General features: G+C 36.7%; 1 protein-coding gene across 1 annotated transcript; it reads right to left on the bottom strand.

The window, feature by feature from the left end:
- Nucleotides 1-433: 433 nt before the first annotated feature.
- LOC110451294 lies at nt 434-23,303 on the bottom strand. The gene is made up of 9 exons (XM_021499226.1): nt 23,208-23,303; nt 19,532-19,592; nt 10,438-10,571; nt 9,941-10,122; nt 4,780-4,943; nt 3,861-3,963; nt 2,490-2,664; nt 1,130-1,253; nt 434-668 (listed from the first exon to the last, which is right to left on the bottom strand). Exons 1-9 carry the CDS (start codon nt 23,235-23,237, stop codon nt 610-612), a joined length of 1,032 nt encoding a protein of 343 aa, XP_021354901.1. The 5' UTR covers nt 23,238-23,303; the 3' UTR covers nt 434-609.
- Between the last annotated feature and the right edge of the window lie 51 nt (nt 23,304-23,354).

Here is a 23,354-nt window from a genome sequence, read left to right as displayed (position 1 = left end):
ATATATTTTCACTTCAAACAATGCAGTTTTTCGCTACAGTTTTCGTGCTAAACAACCTAATTTTTCTAAACCTTTTGTTATCACCCCTATCACGTTTTTTCTATTACTCATCAAATTTTAAATCAGTCAGGGCTGTCATATTGTCGTTTCAAATAAGATTAAGAGACAGACTATTATTATGTTTTATTTTGTTTTCAAAATCATGTATTATGCATACCATAATCCATGCTAATGACATTAATTTTATATCAGTCAGAGGGTGGCCTCCCAAAGTCACTTGATCCATTATTTATTTTTTCTGCTGCGGAATAAAAGCTCATCGTAAAAATAAAACAAAAAATGTTATATTTTGGAAGTTGGAAGGTGCGACAGAATAAACAAAGATTATATAAAGAAAGAAATATAGATAACGTAAGTCAAATTTAATGTTGCAGCTGTTTATTAGTTAAGCAATAATAAAATGTGACAGTATATGTAATTGACAAAGTTTATCAAAGGAATCAGTCGTTTCCGTAAAAGTACACGTGGTCTCATTGCCGACCGTATGGATATGAATATACTACCATTCCCAGCCCATGTCAGGTTTTTTGGTGTCACAGGCAAAAGACACTACCAGCACAATACCACAGCAACAACACCCAGTAGAGTTGTGAAGAGGGAGAATCTCCCTAAGAGACAAAACAAAGATCTAAATAGCAATTCATTTCGGCAACCGCTACGTAGGTTAAAGTCATCCATGCGTCTACCCGAAAATAAAAGGCTTGCATTATCATACAATGGTATCAATAGTGGTATAAATAATGTAATGGTTGTAAACTTCACAAAGCATATACGTATTAATATACAGATATGTGAATAGAAAAAGAAAATGACAAAATAAAACACATAGATGTCAATCAGTAAGTCAAATTTTATGTTGTAGTTGTTTATTAGTTAAGCAATAATAAAATGTGACAAAATATGTAAATTGACAAAGTCTATCAAAAAGGATCGGACTTTCCACCTGACGTGACTCGTGTGAGCAACTTACTGAAGTGGAAACTACTAACACTTTTTTCTAATTTATTACATTCAACATATATTCCTTACTGTTCTCAGAGAGTTATTTTGTAGACAACGCCTATCTTACCTCTGTCCGAGCCACTGGCATTGTGCTCTAATGTCAGTGTCCCTGTCACAAGGTGGTGTTCATAGTCGTCGTCCTCCTCCTCTTCAGCACTCCTTCCTTCACGCCTTACGTCATCACAAACGTTCTAAAACACATTATACCTGATATAAAATGACGCACCGTCTTCATTACACGAAACCTGTGATTTATTTCGTTAAAATAAAGTTGCACAGATTTGCAATTAATTGTTTGGGGTAAATTGTGGAAAACTGTGTCGTAAATTACCTGTAATTTTTAATTATATGGAAAGGATTTTGCTAGATCAATTATTTATCATGAATAATATCCAATCGAAGTAGATTGATGTAGAATAATTTACATAAGCCCCAGTTTGTTTGTTTAGGCTTAACCGCTCCTCGACAAAAGAAGGTCATTTTGGGTCTTAAACGTGAACTACTATTACTACTACATGCTTAACGCCACATCAACATAGGAGAGGTCATTAGGGCCAATAAATGGTCTACAAAAACAAAGGCAAAATAAAAACATCAAACAAACCTAAAGGTAAAAGATAACGTCAATTTGAACATTGAAAGCGGCTATGATGACTCATATTTTATTAAAAAGATCGACAGCTTTCAAATAGCCTCAAATGTAGACAGTTATTTTTTCGACTAGAATTTTAAGACATGTAACGTTTGTTATAGAAATTTTCTCCTTGTTGACTGAAAGTCAACACAATATAATAGCAAGTATTTAACGTGAAAAAGAAACTTGCACAAGACCTCACACACATTAAAAGCTAAAATGTTAAAATGGGTAAAACCTGATCATTTTACATTTTGCACAATAAGTTAAAACGCTATATTCTATTCTCTATATAGGTATTTACACATTTTCTGTACATACGTTTTCAATTTAAAACAGATATATATATATAATCTGCATTGAATCACTACACGTGGCCATGAACTGTTTAACATTGAATTGCAGGGCAAGTTTTATTCTGCGGTCTTAAAGTGTTAGTTCGGTAAATTGATTGGATATTGGATATGAAATGACGAAATTGTTTTTTTAAAATTGAAATAAATACCACCCTTCACACGTGTAAAATTGAATACCCTTACTGATCACAAGTGTGAAATTAAATGCCCCTACTGATCACACGTGAAAAATCGAATGCCCTAACTGATCACACGTGAAAAAGTGATTGCCCTAACTGATCACACGTGTAAAATTGAATACCCTAACTGATCACGCATGTAAAATTGAAAACCCTACCTAATCAAACGTGATATTGTCACGATGTTAATGTGACATTGCAAGCAAAATGAGGGCGGCGCTAAGAAACAAACGCAGTCACATTGAGAAATATATTTACCAAACTGCAGCTGAAGGATCCACGACTACACACACGAACAGAACACTCAAAATAGACTGTGTGATCGTAGTTTCCACGAGTTCCAAAGTGAAATGCATATACTGGCGCAGCGACCTCAGTTTGGTCGGCATTGCTGCTGATAAATTTTTCCATTAGATATGGCTCCAGCACACATCTAGGTACAATTACAAAAAAAATGAAAATATAATAAAAAAAAAAATTGTGATAACTTTCTTAATAGAGGAAATAATTTCATGATTTCCCCCTACCCTGACATTATATCAAACCTAGTGTTCGTTTCAATACAAATATAAGTGATAATTTTGTTCATGTTCGAGACAAGGTTCAATCTTGTAATATTGCCAGTGCTAACATCTAACATCAGGAAACAGGGAAATCTAAAAACAATAAACAGTATTTCTTTGAAATGAATTTCATGTTGCCGTGTCATTGGAATAAATATATCAGATGTTGTTCAATCCAATCAATAAATAAAACTTCAAAGTGAAGAAAGGGAAAAAAACATATACGAGGGCTTCATCTTTTATAATATTGGTGAAATTGTAGCCATTTCCATTTGAAGATAGTCTTGTGCTTTAATTAAACCAACGGTATTTTAATGTCAAGTTACGGAAAACAACTGAAATTTGTGGTTAACCCCTAACCCTTTTTTTGCTGCAGAAATACAATATTCATACTAGTGATGAGATATTCCGGAAATGAAGGTGCCCAAAAACGGCCGTATATTCTATTTAGCCGTTATTTTGGTGAACGCAGTAAAAAAAATCGAGTAAAAGAGAAATACGATTATAGAATGTACCCCTGCCTTAAATCATTTCAATACTAGTATAATCAAGTCAAATTGCTTAGTTAAATGCAATATGAAGGCATAACCTGAAAAGAATACAGACCCATTGTGGTGGTAATATTACCTCACCATTGGCGACGTCTATATTTTAGTAAGATGTATCTTCTTGAATTGACGCATCTACTTTTAATATATATTTCAACAGAGGGTTTTAGGATGAAATGCACAAAAATGGATCATCAAACTTTGTTCTGATTAACATATCGTTATCCAGTTTTCTCTAAAAATAACATCATTCGTAGTTTATGTTTAAAATAAAACAGCAACTCCCATACATACTTTTTTTAAATATTCATTTCACGGTGAGGCAACTGATGAACACTCATTTAAGCGCAAATATATTTTCATGTTATGGCGAAAGGTTTTGTGCAGAATTACAGTGTATTAAGCAATATGGCATGCATGCATGTACTATTTTAAGCTTAATGTTATCATAATGAAATTGTAAGCGCCTCTGAATAGGCGGGCGAAGCACTCTGTAATACATTGTACAATAAATATACCTATCCTTTGTAATATCCCATAATTCAACCGAATCTCCTGATGTATAATAATATCGTGGATCGTTAGCGCTGGCAGTACAGTTTTCTGGCCGTATCGCGTAATCTACAAATAACGAAGAAACAAGGATTATAAAATTTTGCACTTGCTTTTTTGCACTTGCTTTTTTGTACTTTCCATTATTTTCATAAACTTCAACAGCTCTTAACATGTAGTTGACCAGTTTTAAAATTGTTTTCCCAAAAAGCAACACTGAGCAATTCAAAATTGCCGAGTTCTTGAATATGACTGCACAAAGATCTATGGTATACTGGCATACCCGTAGACTCTGCAATTTGCTTCTAATTTGTTCTTAATATGCCTCTATGATGTAAAAGACGCATTTCATGTTTTCTTAAATATCAATTTTAATCCGATGAAACAATTCATTTATAAAACCTTTCTATATCAGACATACACGTATGTAAACATTCATTAAGTTGTTTTCCACAGAAAATAAAAAAGAAATAAAGTAGCTAATTTGGCCAAATATGTAAGAATAGCTAGTAGAAGACGACAAAATGTACTGAATTAAGTCAATTGTATCTAGTTTTTGTCAGTAAAACATTAGCTTAACCTTTTCGTCAAATATTATTCTATTATTAATTACATCATTTTTAGCAGTGCAAGATCTCTCTCTACACTTCTAGGAGAAGGTGCGGAAGTGGTGTGTATGTGTGTTGTTGTTTAATTGTTTACTTTATGTTGCCCTGTATATATGTACAACTGATGAACTGTAAAGCTTAAGGAGATAAATGAACTTGCCTCTTTAATTACAAAAAATACACTTGATCGTATATGAAGTGTGAATATATGTCAACGTAAGATATACTGTCACAATATCGGCATGTCAACTGAAAAATAAATAAAATAGTTACATACGCGATGAGCCGCTCTGAAGCTGAAGATAAAATAAGCTTCCCGAGTAGTAGTAGTAGGGATATGTGGATGAGATAAAAAGTTGTGGAGACGTTTGGTATATCCGATTGCTTTCTGATTTCCTGGCACTTGGTAGTGTTGGTATAAAATCAGAAAAATAGGTCGACCTGTATAAAATAAAAATAGAAAATAAAACTTTTACGTTATACACTTGCAATGTACGTATTGAACTTGTCGCAACGGTTCAGGATCGACTGGTTGCTTTGTCAAACTAAAACTGAGTCAGCGGTTTGTATTGTTTACCTGACGTTTCGCCTATAGATAGTGTATATACACTGTATCGAATAAGTTACAAATGACCTAGGTGATGTCCCCCTCGTCTCAGTTCGTGTTTTTAGTTTTGTCTCGTTTTTGTATGTGTTCCGTTCAAATATGTTGGATTATCCCAATGTACGATATGCTTTCGGGTGTTGTTTTGGTTTGTGGATGTCTTGCGTGTTTCTATTACAATTGTTGTTGCTCTTTTTTCTACGTCCCTTTGATGTTCTTTTACACGTGTTCCAAATTTCTCCCGGTTTCTCCTATATATGACTGCTGAGATTTCTTGCACTGAATATACAACTCCTATCTTTTTCCAAGAATATCAGTGTTCTCTTTTGGTTTGCATGTGTAACTGTCTGAGTGTTGTCAACGGTCTGAAATCGTGTTTCCTCATCATTGGAGCAAACGCCTCAGATGTCCCTTTTATGAAGGGTGTTGTGACCAGCGTTTGCATTTTGTTTGGCCCATTTCTCTTTTCTTCTTGCTATGTTTTTTTTTGTTTTCTGTCCCTTTTACAGCGCTTTTCATTTTTTTAATTGACCAGCTGAAGTAGCCACAAAGGTGGCGTATTTTATCTGCCGTTCTTCCTCATGTCTATCGTTCTGCTCTGTGATAACGTTGTTAATCTGTCACGGAGTGTACGTACGACACCAAACTTTTTGTGCAGTAGGTGGTGCAAGTTAAAGGCCAAATACTGATTGATGTGTCGGTTTGCGGTACACTAATAGTTTGAAGGTGCTGATTTCTTTTTGGACCTTGAGCTTGTCCAAGAATGATATGGATCCGTCCTTTTCCTCCTCGTAGGTAAATTTGATTGAATTGGGTTTGTCCACTTGGTTCAAGTGACCCTGTACTGCTTCCTTTTTATTATACCTGGGATGTCATCTATTTATGGTTTCAAAAGTTTGGGACTTCATTCCATTGGTGCCGATCTAATGGCGGTCTACTCTAGGTATTCCAAGAGCACTTTCGCGACGGCGGGTGACACAAGCAACCTGTTCAGATTCGGGGAAAGGCTGGCCTTTTGTATCCCACTGCATGATCGTAAGTTGCGACTAACGCAGAAACAGGGAAGACTTCTTCCTTGTTTTCCACTAAGAAAAGATTGAAGAGACCAAAATTGATCTGCTGACCCCATTGCATCACTCTTTCTCGGCTGCTGTTTGTATACACCTCCATGCTCGTTTACTACGAAGATTGCCAATTTGATCACATAGTATGTCACGTGACAATACTATCTTTACCGCGTCACAACATAAAATGTTGTATATGTAAATAAGGACACGCGTATCTGGTTTTACACCATGTTTTCCTTTTTCTTATGCACATCTTGTTGCAGTATAATACAACATGATTCTAATTTTAACCAGGTTCACTGAAAAATACAATCATCACAAATGGTTAGCGTATATTAATGCGAGTAGTTCATGGTCTGGCGAAGAAATTAGCGGATGCCCTATAGGGGTATCGAAACTCTGTCGGGGCGGCACATATTTATAATAAGGGGATAATCCTATTGTATTTTGAAAATGGCGACGCGGAGCGGAGTCAGAAACACGGATATTTATGACAGTATCATCCCGATATATCGCTAAAATCTAAAAATTTCGGTAGGGTTATCCCCATTTTAGTTCACATAAGCTAAAGGCACCACACGAAACGACGATTCAAGATATCTAAGAGCGTTTTTCTTAAATCTGGGTCAATCTACCGTGGAATGGTGACATTATGAATATTCAAAGTAACGCAGAATTACATTGACCTTTCGGGTTCACGCCACTGATTGTGACGTCATACATAATCAATTCCAAGGCGTTTGGGGGTCAGTCGGTGTCATCGACGTCATTAACAATCGCTATCCGGGCTTTATTTAACCATTGAACTGAATGCAGGTCAATACTGATATTTACACTTTTGTAATCTGTTCATCTTATAAAATAATGAATGACACTTATTAGTATTCAGCATTTATTTTAAATAATGAATGTATTGTGTATGTCTATCCAATGAATAGAACCGCCATCGCCGAGAGAGGGTCAGTGGTATACAACGCAACAGTTATGGTGGTTATACCGACACAGTTATTTTGATTGACCAATCAAATGCCGTTTTTCATCTCAAATGAATTATAATCATTTATCAACTTTTAACATTTTTATTTCCGAATGTGATCACGTATTACAAAGGAGAATATGTTTTCCACCTATTTATTGTCATAATAAACAAAATATAAAAAGCACGCTCCTAACAAAATATATTCATAATCACAAGCCCCAAATTTTATAGGAAAATGATTCTCCTTAAATAGAACTTTGACATTACTTATAAGGAATGTATATATAGTGCATTCAATATGATGACTTTCAGAATGAGCAATATGTTAATTTAGTTTTTTCAGCTATATTTTCTATTGATTCAAAGCAGTATGAAGCAATTTTGAGAATGTTATTTTAACTGTCAGTATGACGGACATGCACAATTATAAACCGGCAGGTAAAAACTGTCACTAGATTATAACGTAGCATTGTTACATAACATAATATCTGCAATAGTAGTGATAGGGAGTACCTACTTGCAATCTTCCTGGTAATTTTGTTATATGGAAGTTATGTTAAATCTAAATCCAGTAAACATGTATGCATATGTGGGTGAGTTGATCAATCCACATAGCTAATTAAGCAATATTACATGTTCTTGGTTATAGCACTGACTAACACCTGCTTATCACCAAAGTTAGGCATCTGTTTTTTTATTTCTTTATTTTATTTTTCTAAAGCAATCAACCAACTTAATAAAGCACGATTGAGATTAATCTCTTTGCATTTGGTTTAATGATATTTATTTTTGGTTGCTGAAAATGCGTCCAAATCATGACTGGCTCTTGAAGCTTACTTCATACAAATTATGCGTGCAATGTTTGAAGACCGATATTGAAACAGTTACTTGGTGTGAAAGAATTATTTTGACGTAAAACAAGAGGCTGGGGTTTGTTGAATTTCATCCTGAAGTTTTTATATACACTGGACAGTGTACAAACAACGCAGTGGTTTCATCTACTTTTACACTAATGTTACATATTTATTTCAACTTTGATTTAGTAAAGTAGTTTGTCTTTAAAAGGAACAGCAAAGTAACAAAAATTGACTGCTGAAAAATTAATTGAAATGACAGCGTCTCCATTAAACGGGAGGCACAGTATCGCTCACCTGGATAACAAAACAACCATGGAAAATTATTCTGATTAATTATAATACTACAACTATTTTCAAATATTCTCTCTGATTATCAGCAACACCCATTCCTCGTTAGGTCCCTTCTTTCTGCATGAATTGCGGTGGATTTTAAGCAATAACCTCAATTTCCCCTACTGGACTCCGCCCCTTTGCCCCCTAAACGCAACTCTCCATTTATAAAAAAATGAGTCCTCTTTTTCCACACGATGTTCTCCAACACTTTTGGTTAAAATTCCTCCAAATAAACTGAAGGATTAGGATTTTAAACATTTATAACTAAGTTCCCCCTTCCCATTATTAAAACGAATTGAGTTCCCTTTGCCAAAGGATGTTCTGGACCAAGTTTGGCTAAAATCCCTCCAATGGCACAGAAGGAGAAGAATTTTAAAGATTTAAGCATCAAGTTCTCCTATTCGGCCCCGACCCTCTGCACCCAAAGGGGCCAAACCCTCGGTTTATACAAAATTTAGTCCCCTTTGCACAATGATGCTCCAGGCCAAAAGATAAAATCCCTCCAATGGTACAGAGGTACACTTTAGCAGGGTTTTGAAGACTTTGGAAGGTCACAATTAGTCAAAATATATAAAGCTGTTCAGGTCTAGTAGTTTTAAAGGAAAAGTTGACGGACGGACAGACAACGGACTCTGCGGTACGGCATACGCTCACAATGTTCCTTCGAACCAGATGAGCTAAAACCTAAATGGATTGTAAACACTCAAAATACAATGATGCATGGTCATGTAGTATTAATATTCATAAAATGGCCCGTCCTTTGATTTTCGATTTTCTTTGGTGTTGACCTAAACCTTATCACAACAACAAAAAACCACTAAAATTCAAATGAGCACTTGATTCGTTTTTCGTAGAAGCATACAGCTGAAATTCTCAAAAAGTCAGTTTTTCCTCAAAAGATGAATGTTGTCAAACTAACAATGCATTGAACGATCATTTATGATGCAAGCAAAATTGACAGGCCATTGATTGTTAAGAGATGAAAACTACTAGTAGTTTCATCTTCCAAACATTCTTTTTCATTTTCTCTTTTGCGCAGACACCTTATGTTGTCCTTCGGAATTTAAAAACGAATGTCTGACGATAGCATGTATAAAAAATGTATAAGAACAAATCCTTAAAGGTGACAAGGATATTACACTTGATCTCAAATCAAATATTAACAAACACTTGATCAATCACGCCAAGTGATGGTGCAAATCTGAATTTGGAATCTTTTTTTTAACTAACATGCACTGTAAGGTTTATTTTAGGCTTGCGACGAATTTCATTACCTGTTATCAAGTACATTGCTGTTTGGTGGATACCAGGGAAGTGTCTTAGGCCCTCTCCGTGCAATATGACATTGGAAAGTTTTCTGATGTCGTGTATAGGAACTTACATTGCTGATCTTTGTCGCATTTGTTATCTCTTATTTGGTCCTGTCATCTTCTTTTTGATATTTAGGGAATTCCATACAGTGTGTATACACTCTCTATCAATAAGTGAAACGTCCCAAGTCAAGTCACATGAAATATACAATTTTGTCACGGATTGATTGATGGAGTGTATAGGGTTTAACCTCCTTTTTTTGTTTGAGCTAACACTATCTACTATACCTGTCCCTGACGTTAAGAGATGTTACGACGTCGAACACCTGTCCGCCGGAGTGGACTTTATCACAAATCAGGCGAAATGGACTAAAATCACTTCCTCCGACGACATGAGATGAGGAATGACCGAGCTGTATATCCGCCTGGTACATGCTTTTGTAATACGGGTAGTTATGATACACCCATTGCTGAAATATCCAAACAAAAATATTAAAAAGACTGGAACATGTTCTACAAATTTCTAATTTTACTTTCCTTTTTTTCGAAAGGATTGATAATTACAAAATGTTTGATGACCTCTTATATAAGAAAAAAGTACATGTTGATGTTGTGGGTTTTTTTTTTGTTTTTTTTTATTGTAATACAATGTATTCCATTTTTCATGGATGAAGACGGAAAGAAGAGAAATAAGTCGTGAATACAACGGCAAAAATGTCAAAAGATATAAAAAAGGGCAAAATCTGTCAACACAAACAAAGAATAGAAATGACTGCTGAAATTACCGTGCAATATTGTCCCAAGGCAAAGTCATGTGCATCAATCTGCGTCACGTGACACCTTGATCCCCCGATTAGGCTGGTCACCGTATATCCCTTTGGAATACCGTGGATATGGACAATTCCATCCGGTAAACAGGCTGACAGGTAAATGTAAAACAAATATTAGTTTAAGCAGCAAGAGAACATTAATTTACATGACGTTGTATTTTAGAATGACGTTAAGAAACCACGATCATTTATAAAATAATCCATACTTTTTAAGATGACGGAAGCGTTACCCTAATAACGTAACACAAACATAACACTTGCCCTATTATTATACGCCCAACCCATGGAAATTCTGAGAAGAGATATGCCTGCTATATACCACTGCATGATCGTAAGAGGCGACTCCTGTGTCCCCTGCAGCATTGTGGTTGGTTGATGTCTTCCTTGTCTTCTATTTAGGGGACATTGAGGTTATCAAGAAAGTACCCGCTGTATCCAACTGCATTTGTATCGTAGAAGGCGTTGAATATGCTCTACACTGCAGATTCTGGGGTTTTCGTCAGCCGTGGTTTCGTCCTTGCAACACTTGGGCTTTTTATTTTCTATCTTTTCTGTGTTCTTTCTTTACTTTCTACTTTCTGTTTCAGGCGGCGTCTCTCTAACCCCCCAGTCCTCATATGCCTGTGGCGAGGTAATGAATCCTTCAAAAACATTATACGCCTGTCAAAGAAATTGACAAATGACGGGACGTAATATGGCATGGGGAACGTCCATCTGTCCGTCCACACATTTGTTTCGGCCAGATCCCGGGATCAATTCTAATATCATGACTGCATTCGTCTCGCTATGCCCAGTATTTACAGTTTTGGGGTGGGGATCACAACCGCTTCAAAGTTATGACCGAGGGACGATGTCTCCAAGGGTGGGGCTAGACCCCAGGGCCATCCTGGAAGCATATGTGCATTCTTCTTTTTATACTCAGTTTATTTGTATGGTTATAGGGTGGGTATCTCAACTGTATCCATGTAATAAACTTTTTTCTGGCCCAACCCCTTAGCCCAGAGGGTCAGCCTAACCATTTGTACAATTTTGAATTCCCACCACTTAGGAATGCTTCCAGTCAAATATGGTTGATGTCCATCTCTTAGTTCCAGAGAAGAAGTCGTTTATAGCAATAAGCCATATTGGCCTCCTTTTGGCCCTGCCCCTCAGCCCCCTTGGGGATCAGCCCCACCCTTTGTACATTGCTGAATTCCCATCACCTAGGGATGTTTCAAGTCCAATTTAGTTAAATTCCAATCAGTGGTTAAGAAGAAGAAGTTGTTTGAAGAAATTGTTGACGTACAGACGACGGACGCCACGGTATGTCATAAGCTCACCTTGGTCCTTCGGACCCGGTGAGCTTAAACACGCTTCATGCAACCATCTTTGTACTGAAGACGTCTGAAAATGTATTCTAGTATAGTGTAGTATAGAAAATATCAAAGTGTGAAGAAAAATAATGATTAGAAATCAAAATCGATGTAACTAGGACAAACGGCCGGTTTTCAAATTTCCTGTTGGTGGTGCATTGCCCATGCCGTTGTGGTTACAAATCTATAAAGTATAAAGATTTAGGTCACTTGGTTTGTTTTTTATGGCTCCTCAAAGTTGTACCTTTCAGAAGCTGTCTAAGTGTTGATAAAATGTGCATGTTATGTAAAATATTAATGAAAAGCTAATCAAATGATGGTCACCGTAAAGAATACATTCATGGCATGATTGTGACAAAAAATCATGTTTCCATCGCGCCATTTGGCTGTTTTATGGAAGAAACAATCTCAAAAATGCCATTTTCGATGATAACATTTTAAACACAAAAACTGTGTTTTTTAGAGAATACACCTTTTTATGGGGGTTGGAAGCAAACCAATTTTTATCCTATTAAACAGTACGTAATATGCTATTGATGAGAGGAAAAATCATCAAAATGTAAGTGGTGGAACATTTTCAAATGTTGGGTTGAATTAGCCTATGGTTGAATTGCCGATTTTCGACTTTCTTTAGATAATTAACAAAAAAACGAGAGTATTTGCTCGGTATGTTGAGAATATGTACACAGATATGAAAAAAAGTGAGAGAAACACTTTTTCATAAAAAAAATCCAAGATGGCTACTTCACAAGTCCCCGTGGTTGAAGACATTGGCTGACAAATAGACAGAACAACAAACAAAACGTGTTCCTTATGATTTTGGTTGGTTTTCGCATTTACGGGAGTGTTCATAGCTACGGGCGATTGTATAATACCTATATTTATAAGTTTGGTTAGTCACATGGTAACGGGGATCTTTCATATCGAGCCCCAAACATACTTTCGACATATGCACTCCGTTGCCGCATGGAAAACTATTTCAAGTTTTGTCGGAATTTCTTTACCTGTGGTTGTAATGGTCGAGGGTTTTCCAGCGTCCTGTAATACCCAAGGTAGTACAAGATACTGGAGATGTGCGCACACATTCCCATCGTTCTCTCTCCAACTGGGCACTGGCAGTAGTAGTCCTTTATTGGGGCCTCAACATCGGGTGAAACGGTGAACCGTATCCAAACGTTATATTTCGTTTGGCTTTTGTGTCGAGAATGTATTTGACATCGGAGAAGGTCTGGGGAGTGCTGGTAAAGCCACACCTCATAGTCTCCGTCATCACTTAAATGTTCGGCGATGTAACCAGGAGCCAGAGATATCTGATACGTTCCACACGTAATGGTTCTCAAGTAATCAAGATCGAGACGGGGAAACAGTACGGAAGATGCATCCATCTTGACAAACTCGGACCTTGCCCGTCTAGATAGATCCGGATCTGTCTTGACTCTCTGAGCTAAACCATTCGGTGTTGTCAAACGGTCCTTCATACGTTCAGCCATTAGCCTATCTTTGGCATCTCTCTCTGGAGATCTCTGGTAGATCGGTCCTCTAATACCATTCAGACAGGCTGTGACGGTTCGAAGCAAAGCCTCGATGACATTGATAAAGCTGTTAGACACCAATTGCGTTCGGAAGAACGTCCAGTGTTTCAGACGACCATGATAGGATTCCACAATCCACCTCGATTTGGTGATAGTTCTGTCAAGATTTGCTTGGACGTCAGAATGTTGACTTTGACCGGGTTTCAGGTATGACGGCATGCTAGCATTGAGGCCAGAGGCTTCGAGAACTGGTAGGACATCTCTAAAACCTCGGTCAACGACAACGTTGTCGTCTGGTTGTAGCCAAGTAACTAGCTTGTCCATGACTTTTTTTGTAATTGTAGCATCATTTTCGCTGCCAGTGAATGGTCCTACTGTGTCCAGAATGTAGCCATCTGGTAAGGCGATGCTCATGAATTTGAGATAGTTTCTCTTCTTCTGGCCACAGTAGGACATTCTCTGGAGCTTGTGGTCGGAGCTTTTCTGGATATAAATATAGGTGCCATCTAATATGGCAGTGGCTTTATCTCCAAAAAATGCTTCTGAAAAGACAGTATTGTGCCCGAGCAACTGTTCTCTTGTCAAGTGATCCGGACCTAGAAATTGTGGGACTATCGATGTGTCTAATGCCTGTACTATGGAGTGGAAAGTTTTGGACACACTTGACTTGGAAATTCCAAAAAGAGAAGAACACTGACTCCAGGAAATGTCGGTTTTCAGTTTTACCCAGAACAGTAATAGAGCATCGTGTGTAGTCTTGGTATATATACCAGATGAAAGATATGGGGAACAGTGCGAGTGGATTTCGAGGAACTGATCTTTGGACCAACCTGTCCAGGCCATGCATGCCGAGTCATCAAGAGAAGAAAAGCTTATTGTAAACGCAGACTGGTTCTGTGAAAGGACGTGCGACACCTCTAGGAGGTCATTAATGATTTCGGACGATTTTGATGGTAACTGAGATTCCAAGGAACCTCTACCATCAAGGACAACCTCTGTAGACGGATCTAAGTCGTTACCAATAAGGTGAATGGAGCAGACGCGGGATGAGGTGGGACACCACAGTTTGTGTGAATAGATCAGGTGATGTCTTGCACGTTTTGGTAAGACTGATGATTTTGTTCCATTTCTTGCAAAGGTAACAAGACAGAGACAGCATTTTTTGTGTGAAGATGATCCATTCAAAAGATCATGAAGGGTCAGCAACGGCAGGATATGGGACGGGGAGTCGTCTTCTTCCTCTATTTCCTGGTTCTGCTCGGGTTCAGGTTCAGGCTGATTTTTGTTCCGAAGATACTTCATGTAGCACTTCTGGCAAATAAGTGCTTGTTCCTTTGCTGACATCAATCCTTGTTGCACCAGCGTATCTAGGAGCCATTTATATTGTGGACTATTTACATTGCGTGCACTTCTGTTCTTATTGCCACTACGTTTCTTGAAGTATACTTGACACCCTTCTCCAACACATTTACCCTCCATCTTGAAACAATAACGATTGGTTTATGAAGCGTCGATAAAGTAACAAAATAGCAAGCCACCGATGATTGCTGTAAACAGCTAATACTTAGTAGTTTGGTACAATTATGCGAAAATGTGTGATAAATAACGAACAACTAATTACACAAAATAACAAGACAATATAATAAATCACATTCAATACCTCCAAGAAGCGCAGAATTGATTGATTACTTAGAACAAAATAAAGTATTTCATATGGATAATCTATCTATTCGATGTGGCGTGGTCGGCAGGCACAAAGAAAGTGAGACAAGTCAGGGTCCCAACCCTGACAGAGCCACAACGCTTTGGAGATGGGACAATAAAACAAGGAAAGTGAGACAAGAATAGCTAGCGTCGAGTCAATGATTCCGTAAACGTATAGACAAAGACAAGAAGATACGGATAAATGTACAAGGCCACACGATCAGAAAATTCAGAAGAGGACAACTTGAGATAGAACAGTATTCATGTATCAGGGTGTCCTCAGTGTAAATCTTTATATCGATACTGTTTATTTAGTCGTTACACATCATAAAACTGTCATGAAAATATCCGCTCTGATATTCAATATAAAAGTTTGTATATAATAAGCTATATAATAGGGTTTCAGACAAGGTTGTTACTCATTTCCCCTTTTCTTTCAATTTACAACCACATTCAGGCGGCGATATGAGAACGTTCCACCACATGGAATTAGCTGATTTTTGGTACACATATGAAACAAGTAAAGCTCTATCCGATTTTCTGATGGAAATTTGCATCCAAAACTATATAACGGGAGAAAATTGCAATTTTATGGCATTTTTCTTCATAATTGTGTCTCTGCAAGTGCATTTTCATCCGAGAATTTTTTTTTTTATGTTTTATGAATAAACACGATGTTTTGGAAATATTTATCAAAAGAAATTTATACTATGTTGCGAATTACAATTTCGAGATAACCTTCTTTTATTTACGAACTTATGTCTTTGATGCTGAAATTGACAACTTTATAAAAATACATTTTCACTGAAATTATGAAATCTGGGTGTCGGAAAGGTGTAAAATTATTCTTCGGAAAAGAAAAAAACAGTAGTTGAGCTAGATAAGAAATTATACGGGGGCAGGCTCCTATTACTGGAAACGGGCCCTTTGTTTTTGTTTTGTTTTTTGTGTTCTACTTCGGCTAATCAACAATATAAGCCATTTTGGGCCAAGCAACATGGTAATGACAGACATTGACAAAAATGTATAAATCTAACAAAAAATAATAAGTTTAGAAGGGTAAAAAGATACATCAATAGCGAACGAATTGGTTATAAAATTCATCAAATCTTATCGTAAAGATCGATTGAGTACAAATGATCATATATCAATCGCATAGAACCCGTATCAAATAAACTGTCATAGACGATTGGGAAAATATTCACAACGAAAGAAAAGGTTACATGCAGACCACTTGAAAAAATACAAAATGATTAATGAAATTATTGCTTTAAGCGTTGCGACTGCATATCTTGTACGGAATAAATATCCGAATCTTACTTTGAATATGATTTGTCAAATATCGAAGTGAGAGGAAATCTATGATTCAAACTCGTAATCGATGAGACTAGGGCAAATATACACAAAGGGAAAAGTTGCAGTCCATTTGGAAAAAAAGTAATATCTAAGGGGTTGCGTTTTCATGACTGAAGAAAAATGATGCTATAATAATAAACAATTTTGCACAATAACTCGAGTTTGTTTTTATATTCCGGAGTCCTCTGATACATCGGCGAAACCCGCAAAGTAAATCTAAGTCAAATCAAAGTAATGTCACGCCCTCAAAAAAACCTGCAATATTCTGAAAGAGTTCTTGAATACCAAACAAACCGCAACAACAAAGCACTTCAGTTGGGTAAATCAAGGTTATTACAATCAAGAAATATTCGCGATCATATTAGAAAATTGTGATTTATCAAACAGCTTAGTAAGAAGTCGTCCATAATAGTCATGTTGCAAGTATAGTCTGAAATGTCTTCAATTTGCAGTTAAGGATGGCTTTTTAGACCAACATGGTAATGATTTTTCTTATCCTGACGTCAAAGATATACGTGGAAGTGAAAATGAAGGACTAGGAAAGGGTGTGTCAATAATCTGCTGGAAGATACTACCACTCAACTGACGAATGGTCTTGTCTACGAAAACTTCAATAACTCTCTCGATTGAATCTTCTTTCTTGCCTTTGTCGTGTTTTGTTGACAAAATAAATATGCCCAAAAATGGCCAGGTTTGGTTTGGTTTAATTTTGTTTAACGTCCTTTTAACAGCTAAGGTCATTTAAGGACGTGCCTCCATGTGTGTAGTGTATGCGTGCGTGCGTGTGTGTATGCAGGAAACGGGGTATATCGGAATGGTCAGTAACCATAAATGTTTTATTGCTCTAAATATATGTTTTTTGGAATATTAATATAAGAAATGGAATGGTAGTATATTTATAAAGTGTTAAAGTCAAACATTTACATAGTCATTTCATGAACCGATATGCAAAATTGGCAGAAATGTTTTTAGAATTCTTCAAAATTAGCACCATTTAGTTTCAGATAACATTCATGTTTTGTGCTTATGTTACACTTGCTTTCACAAATAGCTAGATCGCTATGTCCACGGGTACCCCCTTCCTTTTGCACCAGTGTTTGCGTACCTAGTAAAAACCACGTGACCGTCGAGACAAAGGACATTTTACCCTGGTAAATCTTGCCAGTGCGCTCCATGATCAACATTTTTCGAGGACATACACAAAATGGATGTGCGGTCTTGATTGTAATTTCGTTTATTAAAAAACATTTACTTTTATATGTCAGGGTCATGCAAACAAAAAGTTAAATCTTGGCTGCAAAAATTACGTTGTCATTTAATTTATTTAATTCAAGTGTTAGAATTTTACGCATGTCAGATTGTAGTCATAGTGTCCGGATAGTATACTTGCCAGGCATCACAAAGCGTTTTTAAACGCTGTTAAAACAAAAGTTTATCTACCCAACAACAATGACATGATATAGGGAAAGGTCATAGGACCAATGGTAGATGTTTCGGGTTTTATAACCCAGCAGCAGAACTACGTCGAAGCTCTTAATACCTTGATCCTTGCCTTGAAGTAAAATAATTAAGTTACTACAGGCAGTGTATATATATATATCGTAATCTTGTCCTTTCCAATAACACAGACAGTCTAGCTTAATTTGGTTCGGTGATATCTGGTTTTTTATATGTTATCTAAAAACAGAAACACTTTAATACCTATTTGTTATATCTATCAAACTGTCCGATGTTTTTGGTATTTTATTAAAAGAAGTTTTATTTTCAAAATCTGCCAATACTCATCAAAATAAGATTTCGATTAACAAATTTATATTTATTTGATTTACAAAACGATTTGAAAAAAACATTAATTTCCTCTTTCATATAGTATGTGGGTTTTTTTAATTTCAGAAGACGCATCTTTGTAACAAGAGGGCCTCTATCGCTCACCGAGATAATAATGTAATCATAGAAAATTATTCTTTTAACAACTATTTCAAAATATTGGCTCTGTCTCCCAGCAACACTCGTCCCTCTCTAGGTCCCTTTTTTCTGCCCGTTAAAAGCGACCCTCTATTTATATAAAATTGCGTCCCCTTTACAAAATGATGCTCTACACAAAATGAAAATTGGGAAAGGGCACATTCTCCCTTTAAAGGATGCTCCAGGTCAAATTTCGATAAAATTACCTCACTAGTACAGAAGAAGAAGGATTTTGAATATTTAAACGTCAAATTCCTCTATATTGGGCCCTGCCCCTCTGCCCCCAGAGGAGTCACACTCTCTGTTTATAAAAACATTGCTCAATTTTTCCAAGGATGCTCCAGGCCAAGCTTGGATAAAATCCCTCCAATAGTACAGAAGATGTAAGATTTTGAATATTTAACCTAAAATTCCCCTATATTGGGCGCCGTCCCTCTGCACCCAGAGGGGCAATACCTTCAATTTGTATATCCTTTGCTCAAGGATGCTTTAGGCCAAATGTGTATATAATTACTTCATTAAACTTCAAATTCTCCAATTTGGCTCCGCCCCAAGAAAGCCCGCATCCTCCATTTATACAAAATTTAGTTTCCTTTGCCCAAGAATGCTCCAGGCCAAATGTTGGATAAAACCCCTCTAATGATACAGAAAAAGAAGGATTTTAATTAAGTAAACCTCAAATTCTCCTATTGGTTACCCGCTTCGTTGCATCCAGAGCGGCCACATCTTCCATTTATACAAAATTGACTTCCCTTTGCCAAAGGACGCGTCAGGCCAAATATTGATAAAATGTCTAAATATTTAAACCTCAAATTTTCCTATTGGGCCCCACCCCTATGCGATCGGTAATACAAATACGGGTTTAATATGCTCGTAAATCATACACAAATGTGACAGCATCTTTAAAACCTGTTATCTTATATATTGAAAATCTTCCATTGTTCTAGGACTCATCGGTGATGCTACATGACCAACCGGGACGGCTAATTTCAATGTTCAATGTTTTGTAGTAATATCATCAGAAAATAACTTTTTTGATTGATTTGCTTTATACAACTATGCAATAATTATATACCACTAAGTTCCATTGCTTATAAACTTCTGGAAACGTATCTTTCAAATATCGTCATGTGTACTTACCATATGTAATGTTACTTGTAACATCGGTTTGAGATACCGCAACAGCACATCCTAGTGAAAACTGAAGTAAAAACAAAATATACCTCAATTGGTTAGAAAATTTAATCAGTAATAATGACTGACATGGAAAATGTTGCATTTTCCGTGTCTTTAATAGTTGGGCTTTTCCCACAGTTTTGGGGCATTATAACATATCAGCTTATACGTGTGGAATATGTGGTATGAATGACATATACTGAAAGAAAGAAAAACCGCAGGGTAAACATCTGAGGTGATGAAATGTTATGTATTTGAACGTTATATAAAATAATTTAAATGTGTATAAAAAAACATCATTAATAAACAAATTACAAAAGTATCATCATATTTTGACCGATAACTCATGAGTAATTGAAGCACATTTGACGGTACCCCCAATATCGCAAAGCGAAACCGACTGACTCGCCAGTGTATCGTATGCCCGCTTAGTGTATCTGTCACAGCCCTAATTATCCTGTGCATGGAGTTTATCCGTGCATTTATCCTTCTCATGGGGATATTGTTCCACTCTTCCAACAAGGCAGTCTTTAATGACACAAAACAACAAACAAAGCTATCCTTCCCCAGAACGCAAGCGTCGGCGAAGCATTCTCCATGACGTCGGTGTATACGACGTCGACCGTCCGGATGAAAAAGAGTGATTCGGGACTCAGTCTTGAAAAAGATCCGTCTCCATCGCCTCATTGGAAATCGTCTGGGAGCATGTGCCACCAATCTCGCGCATTCGGTTCCTTATAGTTTTGGAGTGAATGTGGCAATTACGATTGCCTTCGTATTAAAAGCGGTTACAGTGGCAGTAACGTGGCGATTGCGCAGATGGGCAAGACGAAAAATCCTGTCTTGTCGTCACGTTGTTACGCACGGACGTCCCGATCGCGGTCGGTCGGCAAACCTCACGGTGTCTCTCAGACGACGGACAATACGTTCTATGGTGGAAAAATTCACACCAATTTCAAAAGCAATCTTTTGTTGCCTTTTACCTTGCATTAGCAATGCAATAGCCTGACTCCTCTGAACTTCCGTCAGCCGTAGCATGATTGCAAGAGATTCAAATTGACAGTAAATAGTGGAAAGCGGTGTGTATACCTCAGGAGCATCAAGTGGAATGACAAGATGTGTTGACGAACTTATCATCATTATTCTGCACGTGTCTTTTGCAGTTTAACACTTTCACTATATGGCACGGTACATTACATGGTTGAGTAGCTTTAGAGACCGACTGGAGTGCACAGATACCAAGATACTCGTCTGATCGGTTTTCATAATTTTAAGCCAAGCAGTAAAATAAGTGTTTCATATTCTGTTGCCCTGCTTGTCTTTATCCTTTCAGTATATATGTATATATATAAATATAAACAAATACTTCTTTCTAGTTTCTTTGTACCTCCCTAGCGCGTTCACCTTTTTAGGGGTTCATCAGGGAACTGTTTATTTATGTTGAGAGTACAATACAACACAGGAAGTGATGACGTCATGATGTATTATGACGTCACAATACAACCTACCAAAATTGACGCCAAAATTAGCAGTGCACTTTAACGTCAACATTTGAGGAACTACACAGATGGTGTGTATATATATATATATATATACTTTGTTTTGACTCAACCTAGCAAAATATATCTATTCAGAATGGATACGTTTACTTTAAATCAGTTCTAAGTTTCAGTGATAAAGCACTATAAAGTCGGCATCAAATCGCAGGTATTACAAAGAACCAAATACACCATCATACCCCAACTCCGGCACATAAACACACATGCACGCATACACAACACATATGGATACACGTCCCTAAATGGTTTAGTTTGATTTCATATTGTTTAACGTCCTATTAAGAGCTAAGGTCATTTAAAGACCATGTGATGTGTAAGCGTACATGTGTGATGTGTAAGCGTACATGTGTGATGTGTAAGCGTACATGTGTGATGTGTAACGTACATGTGTGATGTGTAAGCGTACATGTGTGATGTGTAAGCGTACATGTGTGATGTGTAAGCGTACATGTGTGATGTGTGAGCGTACATGTGTGATGTGTAAGCGTACATGTGTGTATGTGTAAGCGTACATGTGTGATGTGTAAGCGTACATGTGTGATGTGTGAGCGTACATGTGTGATGTGTAAGCGTACGTGTGTGTATGTGTAAGCGTACATGTGTATAGGTGTAAGCGTACATGTGTGATGTGTAAGCGTACATGTGTGATGTGTAAGCGTACATGTGTGTATGTGTGCCGGAGGCAGAATATGTTGATGTGCTTGCCTCCTTGTGATAGCGCAGATCTGATGCCGACATTATTGTGCTATCTCGCTGAAATACCATGCCGAAGGCACCCAGCACAGCATTCCGTCCGGTCACATTATACTGACAACGGGTGAACCAGTTTTTGTCATTTCCCCAAATGATGAACGATAAGCAGGGAATAACAACTACCATTTTTAAAGACTTTGGTATCTCCTAAAATGACCTTAGCCGTTGATAGGTCGTTAAACCCTATTCAACCAACCAACTAACTTTATTATAAGTATGTAAACAAAAAATATATATTATTCATATGGATATGACGACCTTCATGTAGATCCACTTAGAGATGGTAAAAATCGTCCATCATCATTTACTTCATTATATAATATAACAATACTATGATGGAAAGACACGTAAAGAGATAAAAAAAAAGAGCATACATTTTATTATTGCGTTTTGTTACATAAAAATGAACGTTTAATGTCTAGCTACAAAAGTCTGCATCATACTTGATGTATATATATATAGAGAGAGAGAGAAAGTATAATATTTTCAACTGAATTGAAAAGCATTAACTGTGAACAAGTGTAGCGGCGTTTTTCTTATTTAGCTTTCTTATTTAGCTTTATCATTTAGCTTCAAAACAGAAGTGAGATAGCGGGAATTTTCCTTCCTCTTCTTGCTGAAGTGATTTTTTTTAATGAACTGATTTATTAGCACTGTTCGTCAAAAGAGTTAAATGATACATTGATTCGTTTTGTATGCAATGTTAGTGTCGTTCTAGAAAGTTTTGTGTGCAATGCTTCATTTGATTAAGTCAACCTCCACTTCCAGAAGTTTCACAATGTATTTAACATTTGTAATGCATGTTGCATATATAACCCAAATCAATGAAACATCACTTTAAACGCAATATTGATATCAATATGCAACCATTGCTGTATATGTAAATATGACATTTTGTTAAAACTAAAACTTTACAATCGATCAACATGAATACCAGCATGATCACTTTAACAAAACCGGCCCCTTTGTATATGCATTCCAATATGACACAATAAACTTTTAAGTCATAGCTACCTGATGAGAGTAAATATAGCATCAGTTAAAAGGTCAGTGTAAAGTTTTAATATATTTTTTTACATCATTTGTATATACCTGTTGAGGGTAAATATATAATAGTTGATAAGTCAGTTAGAATATATTATAGTACATTATTTTACCCAGGTTTGTATATTTAACGCTGCTATCTTTTATTCGTTGACTTGTAAAAATATTTCCTGGCGAAGTCATTAATATGGCATTAATACGTGTATTCATTAACACATTTCATTGATGACAATATACATGATACTGTTTTTTTCAAATATTTAAATGGTTACATATATACTCACAACGACAAGCAGAAATTGTAAAGTTGTCATGCTTTCCTCGTCGCTGTTTTGACAAGAAGATGCCGTGGGCCAGGTGTGGGCAAACCTTTTAAATAGATGTTTTTTACGCCCGAGTCATAGATTAGACAAGATATCAGAAGTCATACC

Source organism: Mizuhopecten yessoensis, unplaced genomic scaffold, assembly GCF_002113885.1.
Source record: "Mizuhopecten yessoensis strain PY_sf001 unplaced genomic scaffold, ASM211388v2 scaffold5913, whole genome shotgun sequence".
Classification (NCBI taxonomy): domain Eukaryota; kingdom Metazoa; phylum Mollusca; class Bivalvia; order Pectinida; family Pectinidae; genus Mizuhopecten; species Mizuhopecten yessoensis.
Note: the sequence above shows the minus strand (reverse complement) of the source record. Positions and strands in the feature narration are given on the sequence as shown.